The sequence below is a fragment of the Filicampus tigris genome, chromosome 11 (assembly GCF_054856515.1).
Source record: "Filicampus tigris isolate MCC_2025a chromosome 11, RoL_Ftig_1.0, whole genome shotgun sequence".
Taxonomy (NCBI): Eukaryota; Metazoa; Chordata; class Actinopteri; order Syngnathiformes; family Syngnathidae; genus Filicampus; species Filicampus tigris.
This window is the reverse complement of record NC_141227.1, coordinates 12,780,424-12,796,984: the sequence shown is the minus strand read 5'-3', so window position 1 is coordinate 12,796,984 and position 16,561 is coordinate 12,780,424. Positions and strand designations below refer to the sequence as shown.

The 16,561-nt window shown below is 39.7% G+C and overlaps 1 protein-coding gene across 4 annotated transcripts in view; it reads left to right on the top strand.

The window, feature by feature from the left end:
* LOC147139788 (uncharacterized) overlaps positions 1 to 15,078 on the top strand; it is a 115,596-nt gene extending 100,518 nt beyond the window's left edge. For all 4 annotated transcript variants that reach the window (XM_086045159.1, XM_086045160.1, XM_086045161.1 and 1 more), the window contains 8 exons: positions 10 to 72; positions 489 to 524; positions 1,825 to 1,869; positions 2,606 to 2,731; positions 3,882 to 3,948; positions 4,035 to 4,172; positions 9,575 to 9,652; positions 12,742 to 15,078. In XM_086045159.1, the coding sequence (XP_085901285.1) occupies positions 10 to 72; positions 489 to 524; positions 1,825 to 1,869; positions 2,606 to 2,731; positions 3,882 to 3,948; positions 4,035 to 4,172; positions 9,575 to 9,652; positions 12,742 to 12,920 (732 nt within the window). In that variant the 3' untranslated portion in view covers positions 12,921 to 15,078. The remainder of the gene's footprint in view (positions 1 to 9; positions 73 to 488; positions 525 to 1,824; positions 1,870 to 2,605; positions 2,732 to 3,881; positions 3,949 to 4,034; positions 4,173 to 9,574; positions 9,653 to 12,741) is intronic.
* The last annotated feature ends 1,483 nt before the right edge of the window (positions 15,079 to 16,561 follow it).

Here is a 16,561-nt window from a genome sequence, read left to right as displayed (position 1 = left end):
TTCTGACAGGGTGAGAGGGGGCCACTTGGAGAGACGGGGTTCCCGGGACCCGAGGGACCGCAAGGTGTTGCTGTAAGGATTGACATGTTTTCTATTGGCCTCCACTTATAATCACAGCTACATGCTCCCAAAGCGCCACAGCAGGATGCCCGGGCTGTAAACTAGGCTTTGACCAACACAGTGGTCTTTAAAGGACCTCAGAAGGTGTTTTTTCACCATTAAGAGGGAGCAAATAGATGATGCAAAAACAACGGCTAAAAAATGTGTTTGCCATCACATTTGGATGATTACATCCCTCGATGTAATTACCATAAAAGATGGTTTTTGTAATGTTCCCTCCACAAGCGAACAATGGAAAAGCGTTTGCCAAGCAATCAGGATCATTGAGATATCCCATTAAATTGGAGATTAGCAGGGGTGCAGTGGCGCTGATCCAATCGAAGGAGCTGATACAGAATGTCTTTGTTTGTGTTGCGCTCTTTGAGCAGGGCAGACCTGGAAAGGATGGAACTCCCGGCTACAAGGTGAGTGGTGCGCACACCATCAAAATCCCCTTATGGAAAGTGCTTTACATCCGTCGACCTGCAGGGAGATGGCGCAGCAGATTTTTATCCCAACCGTACAGCTTTCAACTTACCTGAGTGCATGAAACCAATTTGCATACATTGTTTGACATTTTAATGATTAAGCTAAATGGAAACCTGCAGAAGTAGGACTTTGTTGATTTTTAGTCGTTTAACTCCAGTTACACAACTAATGCTGGCAGGCAATTATTCGGTGTTTTAAACAAAGGCAGACGATATTATTTTTGATAACACCTCAAATTTATTAGACACAGTTTCCTAAATGATCATATAGAGAAGGCATGCGGCATGCAGAAGTCATTCCACATTTTCCTTTTTGATTTACAATATTATGTCACAGAGCACACTAATGACTGCCCCAATAGTGTATTGTCCTCCTCTGATTATTAGTTAATATTCCTCCTGGATATTCTCATCCCTGCATTGCACTGTCTTGTTACGTCTCACTACCCTGCTCTCCGACTGGTTTTTGGTAGAGAAACAGTGCCATCTAGCAGGTGGATTTGCTTCTTTAGCCCAACCGCCTTAGATTTGTGGTTTAATGTAAATCTCTTGGAAGCATGTCAATGGGCAAGACGATAGATTTAAAGCACCCATCAGGCTTTGGGGAATTGGGAGTGGTTAAGATTAAAGAAGATAAGGTGAGTATTGCCCCATTTCAAAAAAATACACATCACATGGCAGACTGCATTGCATGGCTCCTTTAATCCGGCTAGAAATGGATACAAGGATGCTCCCATGGGTGTTGCTCAGAGTGTGCTTAAAGAAAGCAATGAGGGGTGACAGGGTGGGGTTGGAAGACACAAGATGTTGTGACATGCAGCTCAAGAGCTTCACTTGGTATTTTCGCTCCCTGCTCCTGCATGTACAGTAAAGTAGAGAGAAGCCAGCAGGAGTGATGCAGAGCAGGTATGACATTGCAGAAGGTGAAAGACTGCGGGAAGCTAGACAAACAATACACCTGGGCTGGGTAATAAGCAATCAGTTCTCATTCATCTGGGAAAAGGCTCCATCAATGTCACTAAAAACTTTCTCCACATTTTTGTTCAGCGTGTGAATTTCTGCAATACTGTACACTTGCATAAAATGTAGTTTTTTATATTAATGCTGTAAACGTGCATTTTTTAAATCAATAAAACAGTGTATTGTGTGGAGTAATGCATGTTAGCATTGGGAAGGCTGTACATAATTTTGGGATCCTTATGTGTTTAAGAGTTGTTGTTGTTTTCTAACTTTAAAGGGAGCACCAGGGAGACTGGGGGACAGAGGATCCAAAGGTGAACGTGTAAGTAGCTATCTATATGCTCGTTTTACATCTGAATAGTGTAAGATGTATCCGCCTCACAGTCTCGAGGATTCTGTGTTGGAATCTCACCTCAGTCAGGCCCATTCATGTTCTTCCCGTGGGAATGATTGTTTGTCTATTGCAGTTGATTTGCAACCAGTCCAGGGTGTTCTAAAGACGCACCTTTTTGTCTCTTGTTGTATTGCTCCTTGTATTTGATTTCTTTGTACTTCTTTTATTTTATTTGTACTTTGCTCTAAATGTGTGTTTATTCATTGATCTATTTATTTGGGTTTTTATTCATGTTCAATACTTGGAAAGCACTTTGTACAATGTTGTTGTTTTAATTGAACTCTGTAATTAGAGTCGAGTTGCACTGGGTCATACAATCTAGAAGTGCAAGACATAGTGATAAAGAGAATTAGGAAATCTGATTAATTTTCAAAAGTACAGGCAACTTCCACCTAATCACTAATTAAATGTTTCTTCGAGTTTATCTCATTAGATTAGACTAGTATGAAACATAATATATAAACAGGGCCTGGGAATGAGCAGTGCCTTTTCAAACGAGTGACAGACTGGTATGAAAATACATTAGGTCAATAACTAAAGCGTCTTTTGAGGGACAGTCTTTTATTACTACAGTATCACTGCAACTGTGAGAGTATAAATTAAATTAAAGCAAAATTAATTAAAGCAGAAGCATATGTTGTATGTTCGGCTCTCACTCCTGCAGGGTGATCCGGGAATTCCCGGAGAGCGAGGTGTCCAGGGAGAGCGAGGACGCCCAGGAGATGGTGGCTTGATTGGTCCAAGTGGACCTCCGGGACAAAAAGGAGATATTGGCCCTCCAGGACAGTTGGTAAGTCATGAATTTAACAATAACTCCTCTTCACACGGATTCATTCTTTCAACGGCAAATTTCTGATTAAACCGCTACTTGATGTTGTGGTTCTACGGTCCCACAAGTGACCATCATCACTCAAGTGAAGATGAGCACATGGGAGATGGAAACAGAAAGAAAAAGTCAATGTGACCTTTTGTTGTAAAGGGTTGTTGCCTATCGTTAAAAACGGTCATTTTGACCATTTGATTACATGGCAACAGCATTTCAGAGCCCGCTAGATATAAGATTTTAAAAAGAAATCACGTTTCCATCTAAAAGCAGAGGACAATGCAAATTATCTGTGGATTCCCGGGGCGAGCGCAGGATCATGCCCCCTAATAAAATGTTGTCTTTACGGGGGACGGAACATTTTGAAACGTACTTTTGATATAGCCGCTTTCTGTTCCGCTGTATGCCCCCTTTTATAATACAAATGGCTCAAGTAATTTTGTGTCAATGGGGGGGCTGCGGAAGGAAGATTTTGCCATTCGCTGTCGTTATGCATACACCATTTGATGGGCTTCGTGCACAAACGATCGTCGCCAGGAGGAGGGTGGTGGATATTTTTTTCCTTTGACATGCGTCAGCCACCCAATCCCCCAACCCCCGCCTTTCCACACCTCTGCATATTATATGTGTTCAGTGTAGGCAGGCATGAGTGAATCACAACCAAATCAACATGGGTGGACCACCACACTGTTACAGTACTTTTGTAGCTTTTACCCAGAAGGACATGTAATTTATGCTCATACGGGTACCAACATGTTGTGCTCCACTGTGTGAACTGAGCTTGTTTTGACATTGATTATATGTGAAACTTTTGATAAAACCTAAAGAAAGATACTATTTCTTTGATCGCATGATTTTAAATATGCCCTTGGTTTTAAAAACTTGAATAAATAACAGCATTTCCCCAAAAACCCTTCAGGGTGATTGACAGTAATAGTTATAATCGTCCTGGCATAATCTTTGACGTGCTCATTTCTGCAAACAGTCTGGGGGAGATCATTAAGACGAGGGACAAGACATGCATCTTAATTTCCATGTAGTTATAACAATTATCTCAACTTTGCTACAGCTGACATTTCACTCTTACAGGAAAATTAATTATCATCTCTATCTGCAGGGCGACACCACATTCATGGAAGAAATCAAAATGTTCATCAGGACTGAAATATTAAGAATCTTTGAAGGTACAATGTTTGCAATTGTCTAATCTTTCTTATATATTTATTTATTCTACTTTTAAATGTGACATCTGGTGTGTTGTGTCTTGTAGAAAAGTTGTCGAACTCTGCCATGCTTCAGAAGCTACCTGCAGGCATTTTAGCATCACATGTCCAAGGACCTCCAGGACTACCTGGCGAGGACGGCTTGCCAGGCTCTCCAGGAGAGCCTGGTTCTCCTGGTCCTCAAGGTATGAGCTCAGTCGGCCAAGGTGAACATCTGGAGTGGAACATCATTATTTTATTTTATCAATTATAAGCGACATGCTTAACATTGTCAGCTACGCACTGAAACTTAATAAATCTCTTCTTTTTGCCAAACCTTATCCACCTTATCTAGTAAGGATTTGCATCTCCATCCCTAAAGCCAATCTGTATGTCAATACACTGCCAGTGGCACGACTGCATAGTATGTTATGACGCAATGCAAAGAATAGTGATCTGCTATTTAGTACTCGACAAACAGTTTTTTTTTTTAATATTGTGCTATCTCAGTTTAAGGTTTTATAACACACATTTTACAAGGAAGAAGAAAAAAAGCTTGCTTTCATATTTCTGAATAAACAACCTGTTACAAATAATCATAATCAAGCATGTATCCACTACGGATTTGGACACTATCTCATCTATTAAATTGAACTTTTGACTGATACTACAGGTTTTAATTATGTTTTTAAAACTTAGCTACTCAGTAGCAGTAAGTGAAGTTTTGATACTTTCCCTTTCGGTTTTCATGCAAGAGTCATCATTGAAACTTGTAGCGTCCGCATTGTGGAAAGGGGGCAAAAAGCGCCAACAAGAAGTACTTAAATTAGACCAGATTTAATCACTGGTACAGTTATTCAAATCGATCAATCACATTATAGTGGACCTCCGCTATTCGATGGGGACCGGGCCAGCCTATAAACAGTGAAAATTCGCATGAAATTGATGGCCATTATAACTGCAATGGGAAAAATACATTAAGCCTTCCAGTTCTTGAAAAATGGGGATTAACCTCCAATCAGCATTAACCCTCCCGCTCCCCACCCCATCTCCAAAAATATATATATTCTTCAAAAATAGAGAATAAAAATCTGAATAGGTGAGTCCGCTGCTACCAAAGCGTGAGGATGCTGGGGTCCACTGTATAGACAATTTTCTAGAGGCAACATTGGGAATTGTTTTTGTTTTTGCACATTCCTATTATCCATGCAGCCTCACTGGCCCCGACATGAGTTACACCTGTATAATCTAGTAAAACTAAAATGATGCAAGTATGTTTCTCTCAATGATTGTGCTGTCGTTTGCAGTGTTTGTAGAACCTGTATATTCCTGAGAGATGTTCCCAATATTATGGCTTTGATGGGAACAAAATGTAAGGGACACTTCACAAATTCAAAGTAGTGCTACACTACAGCAAACAAGTTAGTTCATCAAATAATTACATCACTAAATAAATTAATTTGGAGAAAACCATGTTGACATTTAATCCATAAAGCAAAGAAGAACACATTACATTTTGGTGCTGATGGAGGATTTTTCTTTTTTGTACTTTATGTTGTCCGCTTTTATTTTTACTGTTTTTTACTCATGGATAAAAGCTTGCCATATTGCGCCATATGTTTGTCTATTGTTCCTCATTCACGTTGTACAGATGTACGTAATGTTGTGGCCAGTGAGCATACGTTTGTAGGTGTAGGCCCCATTAACGCCCGATATACACAATTTTCTCGTCATCATCAGTGCTCATACCCACATACATTACATACACAACGCAACAGCTCCATAATGAGGTGATCTTCAGCAGCCTGTAGTTGTAGTTGTATTTGTATGTGAAGGTAAAATGGCTGACAGATGGCCGATTGAGAGATTAAATTTAGATCTGCGGCAGGCTGCCGATGTGCAGAAGGATACCGTTTAAATTTTGTGGGGATGTTTTTCTCTTTAGACTGAGGGGCGGGGAGCAGAGGAAACAGGCCAGGAGTGTGTGGCGCACGGCGACTGTCTGGGAAATATGAAGACAAATGAAGAATTGACTGTCAATAAGAGTTTTTATCAGTGCGCACAGGAAAACAGTCTCATTATTGATACCTCAACCTAGGGGGAGGTCAGGATAGAGGGTGGACTGTTAGTGATCCTACTGCCCAGGCTTCATTCTTCCAACTGTGTTGTCTCTGAGCTTTGCATCTACCTCACAACATGTTTACACAGCTATAATATGAAATGCTGCTGCTCCCATTCATGAATAATACAGCTAATGTAGGCAACTAAAACCCACACTATAAATATGTGTGCTGTGTTGATGCCTTCCGTTACACAGCTCCTGGATTTTTGGTTGCTTGTTTTATTTTCTGTGCTGTGCAAGAGAGTGTTTTATTGGGTGGTCTTAATGCAGCCTTGCAATAAATATTTACTGCGAATGAAGAGGAACGCTATCTCCCTTGATAAATCAAAAATTCAACAACTTCCTAATTCTTTCTTTGTTGACTCCAATCATCTGGGGACAGAGTTTGGGGGGTAATATTTCCTCATTATTTCTCGTCATCCTCTGCTGGAGACTGTGCTCCTCTGGAACATCCAATTTGCCTTTTCCTACTCTCTGCCAAAATGAATTGTTATGGAGAAAAATAAGCCTTCTGTTAAGTGTGCGGCCCCTTTTCTTTTTCTGTCTTTGGTTCTATTTCTAATGGCCTCAGACTGTCTGCCATACGGATGCATGCTAAATACCATCCATTCGTTTTAATCCGCAATTTTGTTTTTGTTTTATTTTTAGAGCATTCTAGGCATTCATCAACCACATCATCCCTCTGTGTAACCGCACATTTAAAGACAGTGGAACCTTCAACGTCAAATGTGTGCTGTGATGCTGGTTGACTTCCAAGTTGTTACACAACACACACAGTTTTTCCCATAAGCAATTATTTTTGGTGTAATTATTTGTTACAAACGCAAAGAGACGCCATCATAAAACCTGTGAATCTGAACAGGAAGTGTTTTTGTAGCATTTACTCATTCCTAACTGCTATACAAGTATTGAAAAAAACTTAATCATGCATTGTACAATAAAAGTACAATTATGAACCACTTAATGAATTAATCCTTTAGGTGCTCACTGAGAATTACTTGCATATTTTTCCCCTAAACCTTTGTTGAACTCCAAACTATGGGAAGGGTGGTTCGACTTTGGAGGGTCCACAATAATTCTACATTTTGTTGCTATACCATAATACCATTTGTATTTGAGTATTTGTTATGTACATTTAATACTGACTGAATCTGTGTTTTATGATTTTATCTTGTACACTAGTAATGTCATTCAAAGTAACTTGTGCCATAATATGTAATCTTCAGTTGTGCTCATAGAAAGTTTTTTTTAAGCATGGAATAATTAAATAGCTGTGGCTATTAACGCCTTGTGCAACTGTGCAAGCCTGAAATCCATGTAACACCAGTATTTTGTTATTAACATATTTTGTCCATTGTTGCCAGTCAAAGCCATTTTTTCTTCAGCCAAATATGGACACAATGGCAATTCTGTCTAAATTAGAGTGCAGCAATCTAGTTTGCTGCCCAAATGCAGTATTTCTTAGTATTTCTTTTTGCTTAAGGTTCAGAGTATTCTCTCCTCCAGAGTGTCTCTTCTCACTGAATGAAATCCCCCAGGCTCTGTGAGTGCTGAAAAGAAGTCTCATTATTGCAACAAAGCGCCCTCCCATCCCCTTTTTCTCGTTCACGCTCGCTTTCCGAGCGATCGCAAGGCCTTTTTCGGAGATTTTCAGTGACACGTAAGCGTTGAAGCGTTTCTCCTTTGGGCTAGGCAGCGCAACGCTTGATGCTCCTGTCAGCGCACACAAGACGCACACCATGCTACTGCTGGTTCTGAATCCATTACTTCACGGGCCTCTTGGGGGGAATATTCACACATTCTAGCATGCTTGTTGCTTGAAAAGGGTAAATAATGAAAGACTGTGCATGGAGTTATGTGGGTGGTGTGTGGAACCTGTTTCTTGTCAGGGGCCTTTTCCTCCGAGGGCCAGACCAAATTTTGGAAAAAAATATAACCGGAAAATCAAACTAATGTTTATTGTTATGCACTATTATCATTTGTAACCTAAATATTTTAGGGCTTTTTATAACAGTACCACTAAGGAGGAATTGCATGGCAGCCCATAGGTTCCCCTCCTCAAAGTTAGAGAATGTCTTATTACGCCGTAATTGCTAAACAGTGCAGCTTGTTTGCTGTTTATGACATCACCTATTCATTCTCTCAAGTATTTTAAAAGACTTTGTAAAATATGCAGACGTTTTGTGGGGATTATGTGAAAAAGGTTAGTTTATTAACAGCTTTCCATGTCCCTGGAGTGTGTTGTGGGAAACAAACAGAGAGACAAGACTTGCACTGCAGACGTGGCTGTATTTATGGCACTCGTGCCCTATACTCATTAAACTCAACTCAAGATGCTTGTTTTCGTTTAACTATATACTGTATCCTCTATATTCGCTCCTACACAGCCGCCTACGACCACGCACACGGACTTCCTCATTTAGGCAACCCGCGTTCACACTTCAATTGCAAATGTCTGATGAATATTTCGTATGATGGCGAACAGTCTAATTGGTCCACTGTGATGTGTTCAGTAATATCATTGGTCAGATGTGATGAGACTGTGGGTAAATCTATTGACGGCTTGAAGCTCGTCGGTAAAAAAAAAAAGTGTCGCATTAAAAGCCGCAGGGTTCAAAGCGTGAGGAAAAAAGTAGCGACTTATAGTCCGTAAAATACGGTACACACACATCTACCACTTACAATGTGTTTTGTTTAACATATTATTGAGGTTATTGAATACTGACTTAGTTTAACTAGCACAATACATACAGTGTACCATACTGTACGATTGACAGTTAATATTACATTGTTGTTTTTTTTCATATAATAAAGTGCTCAACTTTTTTCAGGATTTCCAACTAATGTTTCAAAGTGAGCTTGTGCTTGACTATTTAATTGCTTGTTTTGTCATATTTGATTGCGATTCAGAGAACATTTAGTTGAACTTTCTTGGCCCAGTAATTGCGAATATATTTATTTTGTCCCTTGGAAATTGTTGCACCTAATTGTGTATGTCGAGTGAATCCGCCTTTGATCGTTTTTCAATCTGATCAGCCTCTGCTCTGTTGTGGAATCTTGAAAGGTGTGCGCCTGTGTCGCTGTCATTGACTAACGCACAGATGGCTCCTTTGATGATTTCCACTTTTTGACGGCATGTCGGTATGTCTTTTATTATTCAAGGTAGGAGACCGACGGTGGGAACAGAGTAGCCTGTTTGTATGTCAACTTGCAAAGCTGCTTCACTCCAAATAATCACAGAGCTGCTGTTTGGCATTGTCGTCACTCGGGTGTTATTTATAGCATCCGGGAGCTAATGCGTAGAATTCCCTGGACGGATCTGAAGGTGTCAGAAGTGTATCACCACCTTGAATCTCCTTGGATAAGACCTTGTCGTGGCATTTGTGCTAACATTACTAACTGTATACATTCTTCATGCACACGTCACTCTTCACAGTCAGCATTTCAGTCATTTGTACAATGAGACTTTGTGGGTTGTTTCCACAGGCTATAGGGGGCAGAAAGGAGAAAGGGGTCAGGTTGGTCTCGGTCTACCAGGTGATCCAGGACCTATGGGACCACCAGGTAAGACTAGCAAACAAAGCTTGCAGAAACTCTTTATGCATATATCATTGTTTCCCAGCCTTTATTGCACCACGTCATACATATACTGTATGTATGAAGTAATGGCTACAATTTACTTTTGAAATTTGGGCCTGATTACTATAGAGGATGAGCCATCAGGCCCTCCCTCAGGTCTACCATCAATGACCTCACAAATGTTCTTCTGGGTGAATGTACACAAAGTCCCTCAGGAACTCCAATATCTTGTAGAAAGTCTTCCCAGAGTATGATAACATAGCATGCAAAGATATCAACTCTGCAGTGTCACTTCTCTCCGCAGTGTTGGCCATATTTTTTTCAATTGATTTCAGTGTTGCCCTTAAGCTTAAATGTGTTGATTCAGCCTCATTTTTATCAACACAGGTCTTTTGTCAGCACCAACCCTTTGATGAATGTCTCTCATGCCACGCGCACACACAATTCTGACAGGAGGAACAAGGTGGAGTCATTTCCATTAGCGTTAAAATGAGACTGAATATGGATAGTTATATTTTCATGCCTGGTTACCATGAACCTCAATTTATTGCGGTTCATACATTCCAGATCCAGCCGCCATAGGGGAAAATCTGCAATATAGTTAGACCATACTTACTTATTTTTTAAATTGTTTTACCACTCCCACAACCTTGAAATACAATTGAATGCATTCATGTGCACCGGTTCTCTTTCTCTCACACTCTCAACTGACACACAAAACATAAAAGAATTAAACATTGCATATTTAGTAACATTTTGAAGCAAACAAAAGAAGTCCTCTAGTCTGTGATGAACTAGTCTGTGATGGACCGTGATTTAGCGGCTAACACTACTTCCAACCAGTAATAGACAACCAGGGTTTCTGAGAGTCAATCTTAAAAGATGTACGACGAAGTGCCACCATTTACTCCTGACAGACTAGCGGTTACATTCTAAAGTAATAAAAAAAAAACAAGTTTAATGTTGCTCCAAAACAAAACCCTTCCACGTCGCATCACAAGATGTCAGTTTGTGCCCTACTCTCATGAAGTGAATAATAGCATCCCATTGGCGTGATGGAGCAATGACAAGTGTGCAAGGCCTCTTTGATTTTCCGCCTGTGACAGCAAATTTATTACTGACCTTAATGTCGTTCATCTCATCCATGGAGTTGCACAATTTATGTGCGGGGCCAAAGGAAGCGCACCTCTTGCTCCCTGTTGAAAGGACATCTCTTGAAATGCGAGCTTTCCAGTGATGCACGTGCAGTGAGCTTACATGGATTCAAGTCAACCAGACTCAAGTTACTTACAAGAGAATAAATGAAGGAGGCGATCACCCCTGCACCCTGTCAGACTGGGAATCGTACGTATATATTAGGTTCCATTCCCATCAGCACTTTTTCCGTTTTCTGACGTGCTTCTCCTCATTAGAGGTATGGATAAGCAGGAGCCTATCCCAGCTGCCTTTGGGTGATAGGTGGCGTAGACCCACGTCATCCATTAATTTAAGAGGAAGTCAACCCCAAAAGATTCTTGCAATAATATGTTCAAACAAGCCATTCTGGTTAATATTGCGTTGGTGGAATATTAAGCAGTAAAATAAACCCGTTTTTAGCCATCTCAGGGGACGGCCATTTTGTCACTTCTGTCAACTGAAAATGACATCACAGTTGCTTATGGCTCACGTAATCACCAATCACATGTCATCTGTTTTCTAAAGCTGAGCCATGATTGGTTGTTACCTGAGCCCTGAGTAACTGTGATGTCAATTTCCGTGGACAGAGGTGACAAAATGGCCGTCCCCTGAGATGGCTAAAAACGGGTTTATTTTACTGCTTAATTCATATTCCAATAATATTAATCAGAATGCCATGTTTCAACTAAAAAGGCCCGCATAGAACATTTTTGGGTTGACTCCCTTTAAAGTCGACTCAACAAAAAAAACTGAGCAAAAAAAAAATTTGAAGTCTTTCAACCACTAGTTGGCATCCATGTGAGCGGTATAAAGTAAGAATTAAATTGCACAGGGGAAATGTGTTCCAGTTGTTTTGATGATAATAAACACTTTCAATATTGAGGATGAGTGAGATGAGGTCTCGCTAGCTACGCTGTAGCCTGGCGTAACATGGCATAATGCAGTACTCTACAGGTGTATTTTTCCACAGCGTTTAGTTTAAATTACAAATTGTATGACTTGCTTATCCGCTGGTCGTGTAAGTAGTGTGAAGTGCCTCATGATTTCATCATGGTGCTTTACTGGAGCACTACACTAACCACATTTCAGGTTTAAATCAGCCATTCTAGTCGCTGTCTACACTGTCCGCCTGGTTCAGGCACACATTTGTGCGAAAGGTGACAGGATAACAAGCGCAGAGCTGCAGACAGTTTGGTGCAAGCTGTTAGGCAGGAGATGGATGGCAGGGGTGATGAAAAGGCCAAGTTGTGTTTTCAGTGGGGGAGGACGCGGGAAGTTATGTGATTCTCGTTTTGTGCCAACTCCTCATGATATGATGTGAGCGTTCTGCTTAAGAGATGGATGCTATAATTGAAGGCTTACACTGAGCCATGCTCTGTAAGAGAGAGGGAAGAAACAACCAGACCTTGCATGAGTGTGTGTGTGGCCTGTGTAGGCTACTGTATATATTACAAAATGCAAAGAGCTGTTTGGATTACATTTCCACAACACAGTGTTGCTTAGTAACATGGGGTATGAATATCTGCTTTTCTATCGAGTGTGGAAGTGTTTCTCCGGTCATGACTGTAACTGGGATTAAGACAAATGGATCCAAAGAATGATAGATAATAAGATGATAAAACAGAAGAATGGCTTTTAATAAAAGCTAACCAAGTTGAAACGCCAAACGCATGTTGCTAGCTTTGGTACACGTTGGCCAGAGGCTTAGCTGCGCTGTGTTTGTTTACAGACTAATATGTGGCTCGTGTGCCAAGCAGTTAAACTTAACATAATGTGTTCTGTGTGGGACACCTAATTGACCAAGCTCAAAATTTTGAGGTTCCAGTGTAGAGTATATCCAATAACTATCCCTCCGTTTTTGGTGTTTTTTTTTTTTGTTTTTTTTTGCTTTTGTCAAGGTCTTCCGGGGGCAACTTCTCAGGGTCCTCCTGGCTCTCCGGGGCCGCGTGGACCTGCAGGGACATGCGACCCCAGTGACTGTCATCCGTTGGAGCCCAGCGCGGCCTTCAGCCATCCTGCTCAGAGCTCTCAAGTGCAGACAGACACTGTTCGCAGCAGGAAAGGAGGGACAGTGTGATTGGTGTCCCGCACTGGGTCTATCCAACAGTAGGGGCCGTTTTTGTGACATTGCTAATGGGCTTGTTTTGAATGCAATATTATTTTTTTTGCAAAGCTGTACTTTTGGGTTAGGTCTTGTTTTTACCAACCCCTCTTCCCTGCTGTGATGTAATGCATTCCTTGTCAACTCTCATTACGTCTCTCAAGGCCGTGAAATGACTTTGTTTAGTCACTTTCAGCCCCGTCGGAATAACATGATCTTAATTATTTGTTTGCCTCCTTAATTGACACGCCTTGCACCCTTCTGTTCTCATTCTGGTAAGCCGTCGTGCTAGCAGAAGGTATAGCATGCGCGTGTTTGTACGCACGCGTGTTTTGAAAGGTAAAGAAGAATGAGATTAGATGAATGTTTGTTTCATGTGTGGCTCTGGGAGAATCATGAGCTCTTTACTTCTGTCGACTTTACGCGGTGGTCTTCGTGTTGAGCCGTCACCCTGTGGAACTCCTTGTTATCAGACTACTGCAGAGCACATGGGCGACCTAACACATTTGAATAATAGTCTGATAATAGAAGTGTGTTTGAGAGAGAGAGCAAGCAAACATCTAAAACAAAAAAAAAATCTCCTTGAAAAAGAATCCAGCGCCTTATGTATAACCAAAGTGCATCCACTGTGTTTGATATAGAATTATTTATTTTTGTGGCGAGAGCTTAAAGAATGTATTAAAAGAGCTCTTTTTTTTCTGGAATGTGGATTAACCCATTTTTGTATGTGTGGGCTATTTTAGGTTTGCTATAAAGTGATTTGCATCGTGCATGCTAATCATTTAAAAAAAGAAACTAAATGTCTTCCCATTTGCTGGTACAAAATCAGTCTTTAATTAGCTTTGCTATGGCAACTGGCTGTACAAAACAAAAGGAGAACATACACTGACGTATACGCTGTGGATTGATACACGAAAAATTAATGTGCTGTACTTTAAACGTTTAAATGTTTCTTGGGGATGATATAATCCCACTTTTACAAATAAATTTTAAGGCCAGAGATACTCAAGACTCAATATAGTAACAAAAAATAAAAAGATATAAAAAAAAACACACACAGACAAATAAAGGCGCATTATTACAAGAATAAAGTTGTAATGATAAATGAAAAAGCTTTAATTTTTTAGTAGTCTTTTAAGTACCGTATTATAATTACAAAGTTGTTGTTGATTTTTCAGTTTTTTTTTTTTTCTCATTATTTTGCTAATTTGTCATCAGGAATTTGCTTTTTGTAGTTTAAACACTTAATCTATAATATTTTAAAAAATGTGTTTCATGATATTACCCCAGTCCTAATCTTGAAGCAGGCTCGTAATATTGCAACTTTATCTTGAGTAAAATTACTACTTTAATCCATTGTTTTTCTCTTTTTTTCTTTTTCTTTACAGCTTCTCCAATATTATAACTTTATTCTCGTAAAATGATATCATCCAATAATAATTTGTCTCTACTTTATTAAAACATAATTACAGTAACCATCCATGTTCATTTTCATAAAATGATCACTTTATCATCATTTTAGGACTTTTTCTCATAACAATAGAGCTTGTGACAGTGTGACTTTATTTTAGTACATTTCTTGTAATATGATTATTACTTATTTCCCATATGACTTTTTTTTTATCTTGTTTCTATTTCTACAGTGCTGTCTCGTAAAATAATGACTTCATGAACTATCAAACTTATTTGTGTGATATTGCAATTGAATCAATATAAGACTTGATTTAAATCTTTATTGTTGTAATTTTATTTATTTATTTAAAGTGTCCCGAGCGCTCCTTCATACACTTTAATCTTACTCTTGCTTTGATGCGTAAATACTCTCAGTTGTATACTAGGATAATGAGTGATGAGTCTTTTTGCATGTGCGTTTTGTTTCTGGCTAATGGGGCTTGTAATGGGACCTGATGATGTAATTACACAAGCAAGTTATTATTTTAACGACGTGTTAAGGTTCTCACTCATACACAATTACAAAGGTTGCTGCTTTGTGTGCCTTAGTTGATTTCAAGTGTTGTGTCGTGTTTACACAGTGTTTGCAGATGATGATTCCTCCGGTCTATTTGTATATTTTTGCTTTTCAACACCGCCAAAGTAATCGGAACACTGCACTAAAATTGTTTGTGAATTATAACACTAACGTCCAGGTTCTTTTTTTTTTATTTCATTGCCTTAAGACTGAAAGATGATTGATTTCTAAACTTGTTTTAATGTACTGATCATATGCTCTGAGTCCAACAGCCATTACGATAATTTAATAATATTGCCAATCAGCCTGTTGTCTATTGTACCATATTTCTTCATACAGTGGCTGCACATACAGACTGAACTGCAAAGAGTAGCATTTTCTATACTGTTTATCCTTACTAAGGTCAAGAATGATTTGGTACAAAGAGGCGAGGTGGACCACGGTTTGGCCACTAGTCAATCACAGGACACTTATAGATAAACAACCATTCAACATGTATCTTTGTGGAATGTGGGGCGAAGTAGAAGTGTGTGTGTGTGTATATCCATCCATCCATTATCTGTACCGCTTCTCCTCACAAGGGTCGCGGGGCGTGCTGGAGCCTATCCCAGCTGTCTTTGGGCAGTAGGCGGGGGACACCCTGAACTGGTTGCCAGCCAATCGCAGGGCACACAGAGACAAACATCCGCACTCACAATCACACCTAGGGGCAATTTAGAGTATCCAATCAACTTACCATGCATGTTTTTTGGAATGTGGGAGGAAACCGGAGTACCCGGAGGAAACCCACGCAGGCACGGGGAGAACATGCAAACTCCACACAGGGAGGCCGGAGCCGGGATCGAACCCACGACCTCTGAACTGTGAGGCGGACGTGCTAACCAGTCGACCACCGTGCCGCCTGTGTGTGTGTATATATATATATATATATATATATATATATATATATATATATATATATATATATGTATATATATATATATATATGTATATATATATATATATATATATATATATATATATATACATATACATATACATATACATATACATATACATATACGTGTGTGTTTGTTTCTGTCAATCAAGTCTCAGTCTTCACTGGTTTCTTCACACGAACTGTGCAGACAAAATTATCTTTTAGCTTCACAGACGTCAAGTCTGCTCTGGAGCTGGTGTTTGTTACAGTAATAGCGTATATAGTAATACTTGGGGATATTGGATGTCAAGTAAAATAAATAATAGCCACATCGTTTCATTACCTTTCTTTTTTTGTCCTTGGCGGTGTCTACTTGAGGTGCGGTGTTTAGAGTTGAGGGCACTCGTTGAAGAAATACGGTGTATGCTTAAATTTTTTTGTTTTATTTTATTAGGTGCTGTTGTAATGAAAGTTGGATTCAAAGGCTTTAATTTCTAATATGTCATGTTGTGTTATATTGTTGAGTTGTGACTAAGTTTCTAACCACCTCTCCTCCTCACTCACATTTGTTGTTGTTTTTTTAATTTCTTCTTTCTTCCAAGTCTCACATCAAAGAGCATCACATCCTACACAAAATGTGTATTTTTTTTTTTGTTCTTAAAGCATGCTTGTTTAGTCATCAGCCGGGTTCTAAAACGTGAGTGGGACTTTTTGAAGCCTTCATTTATG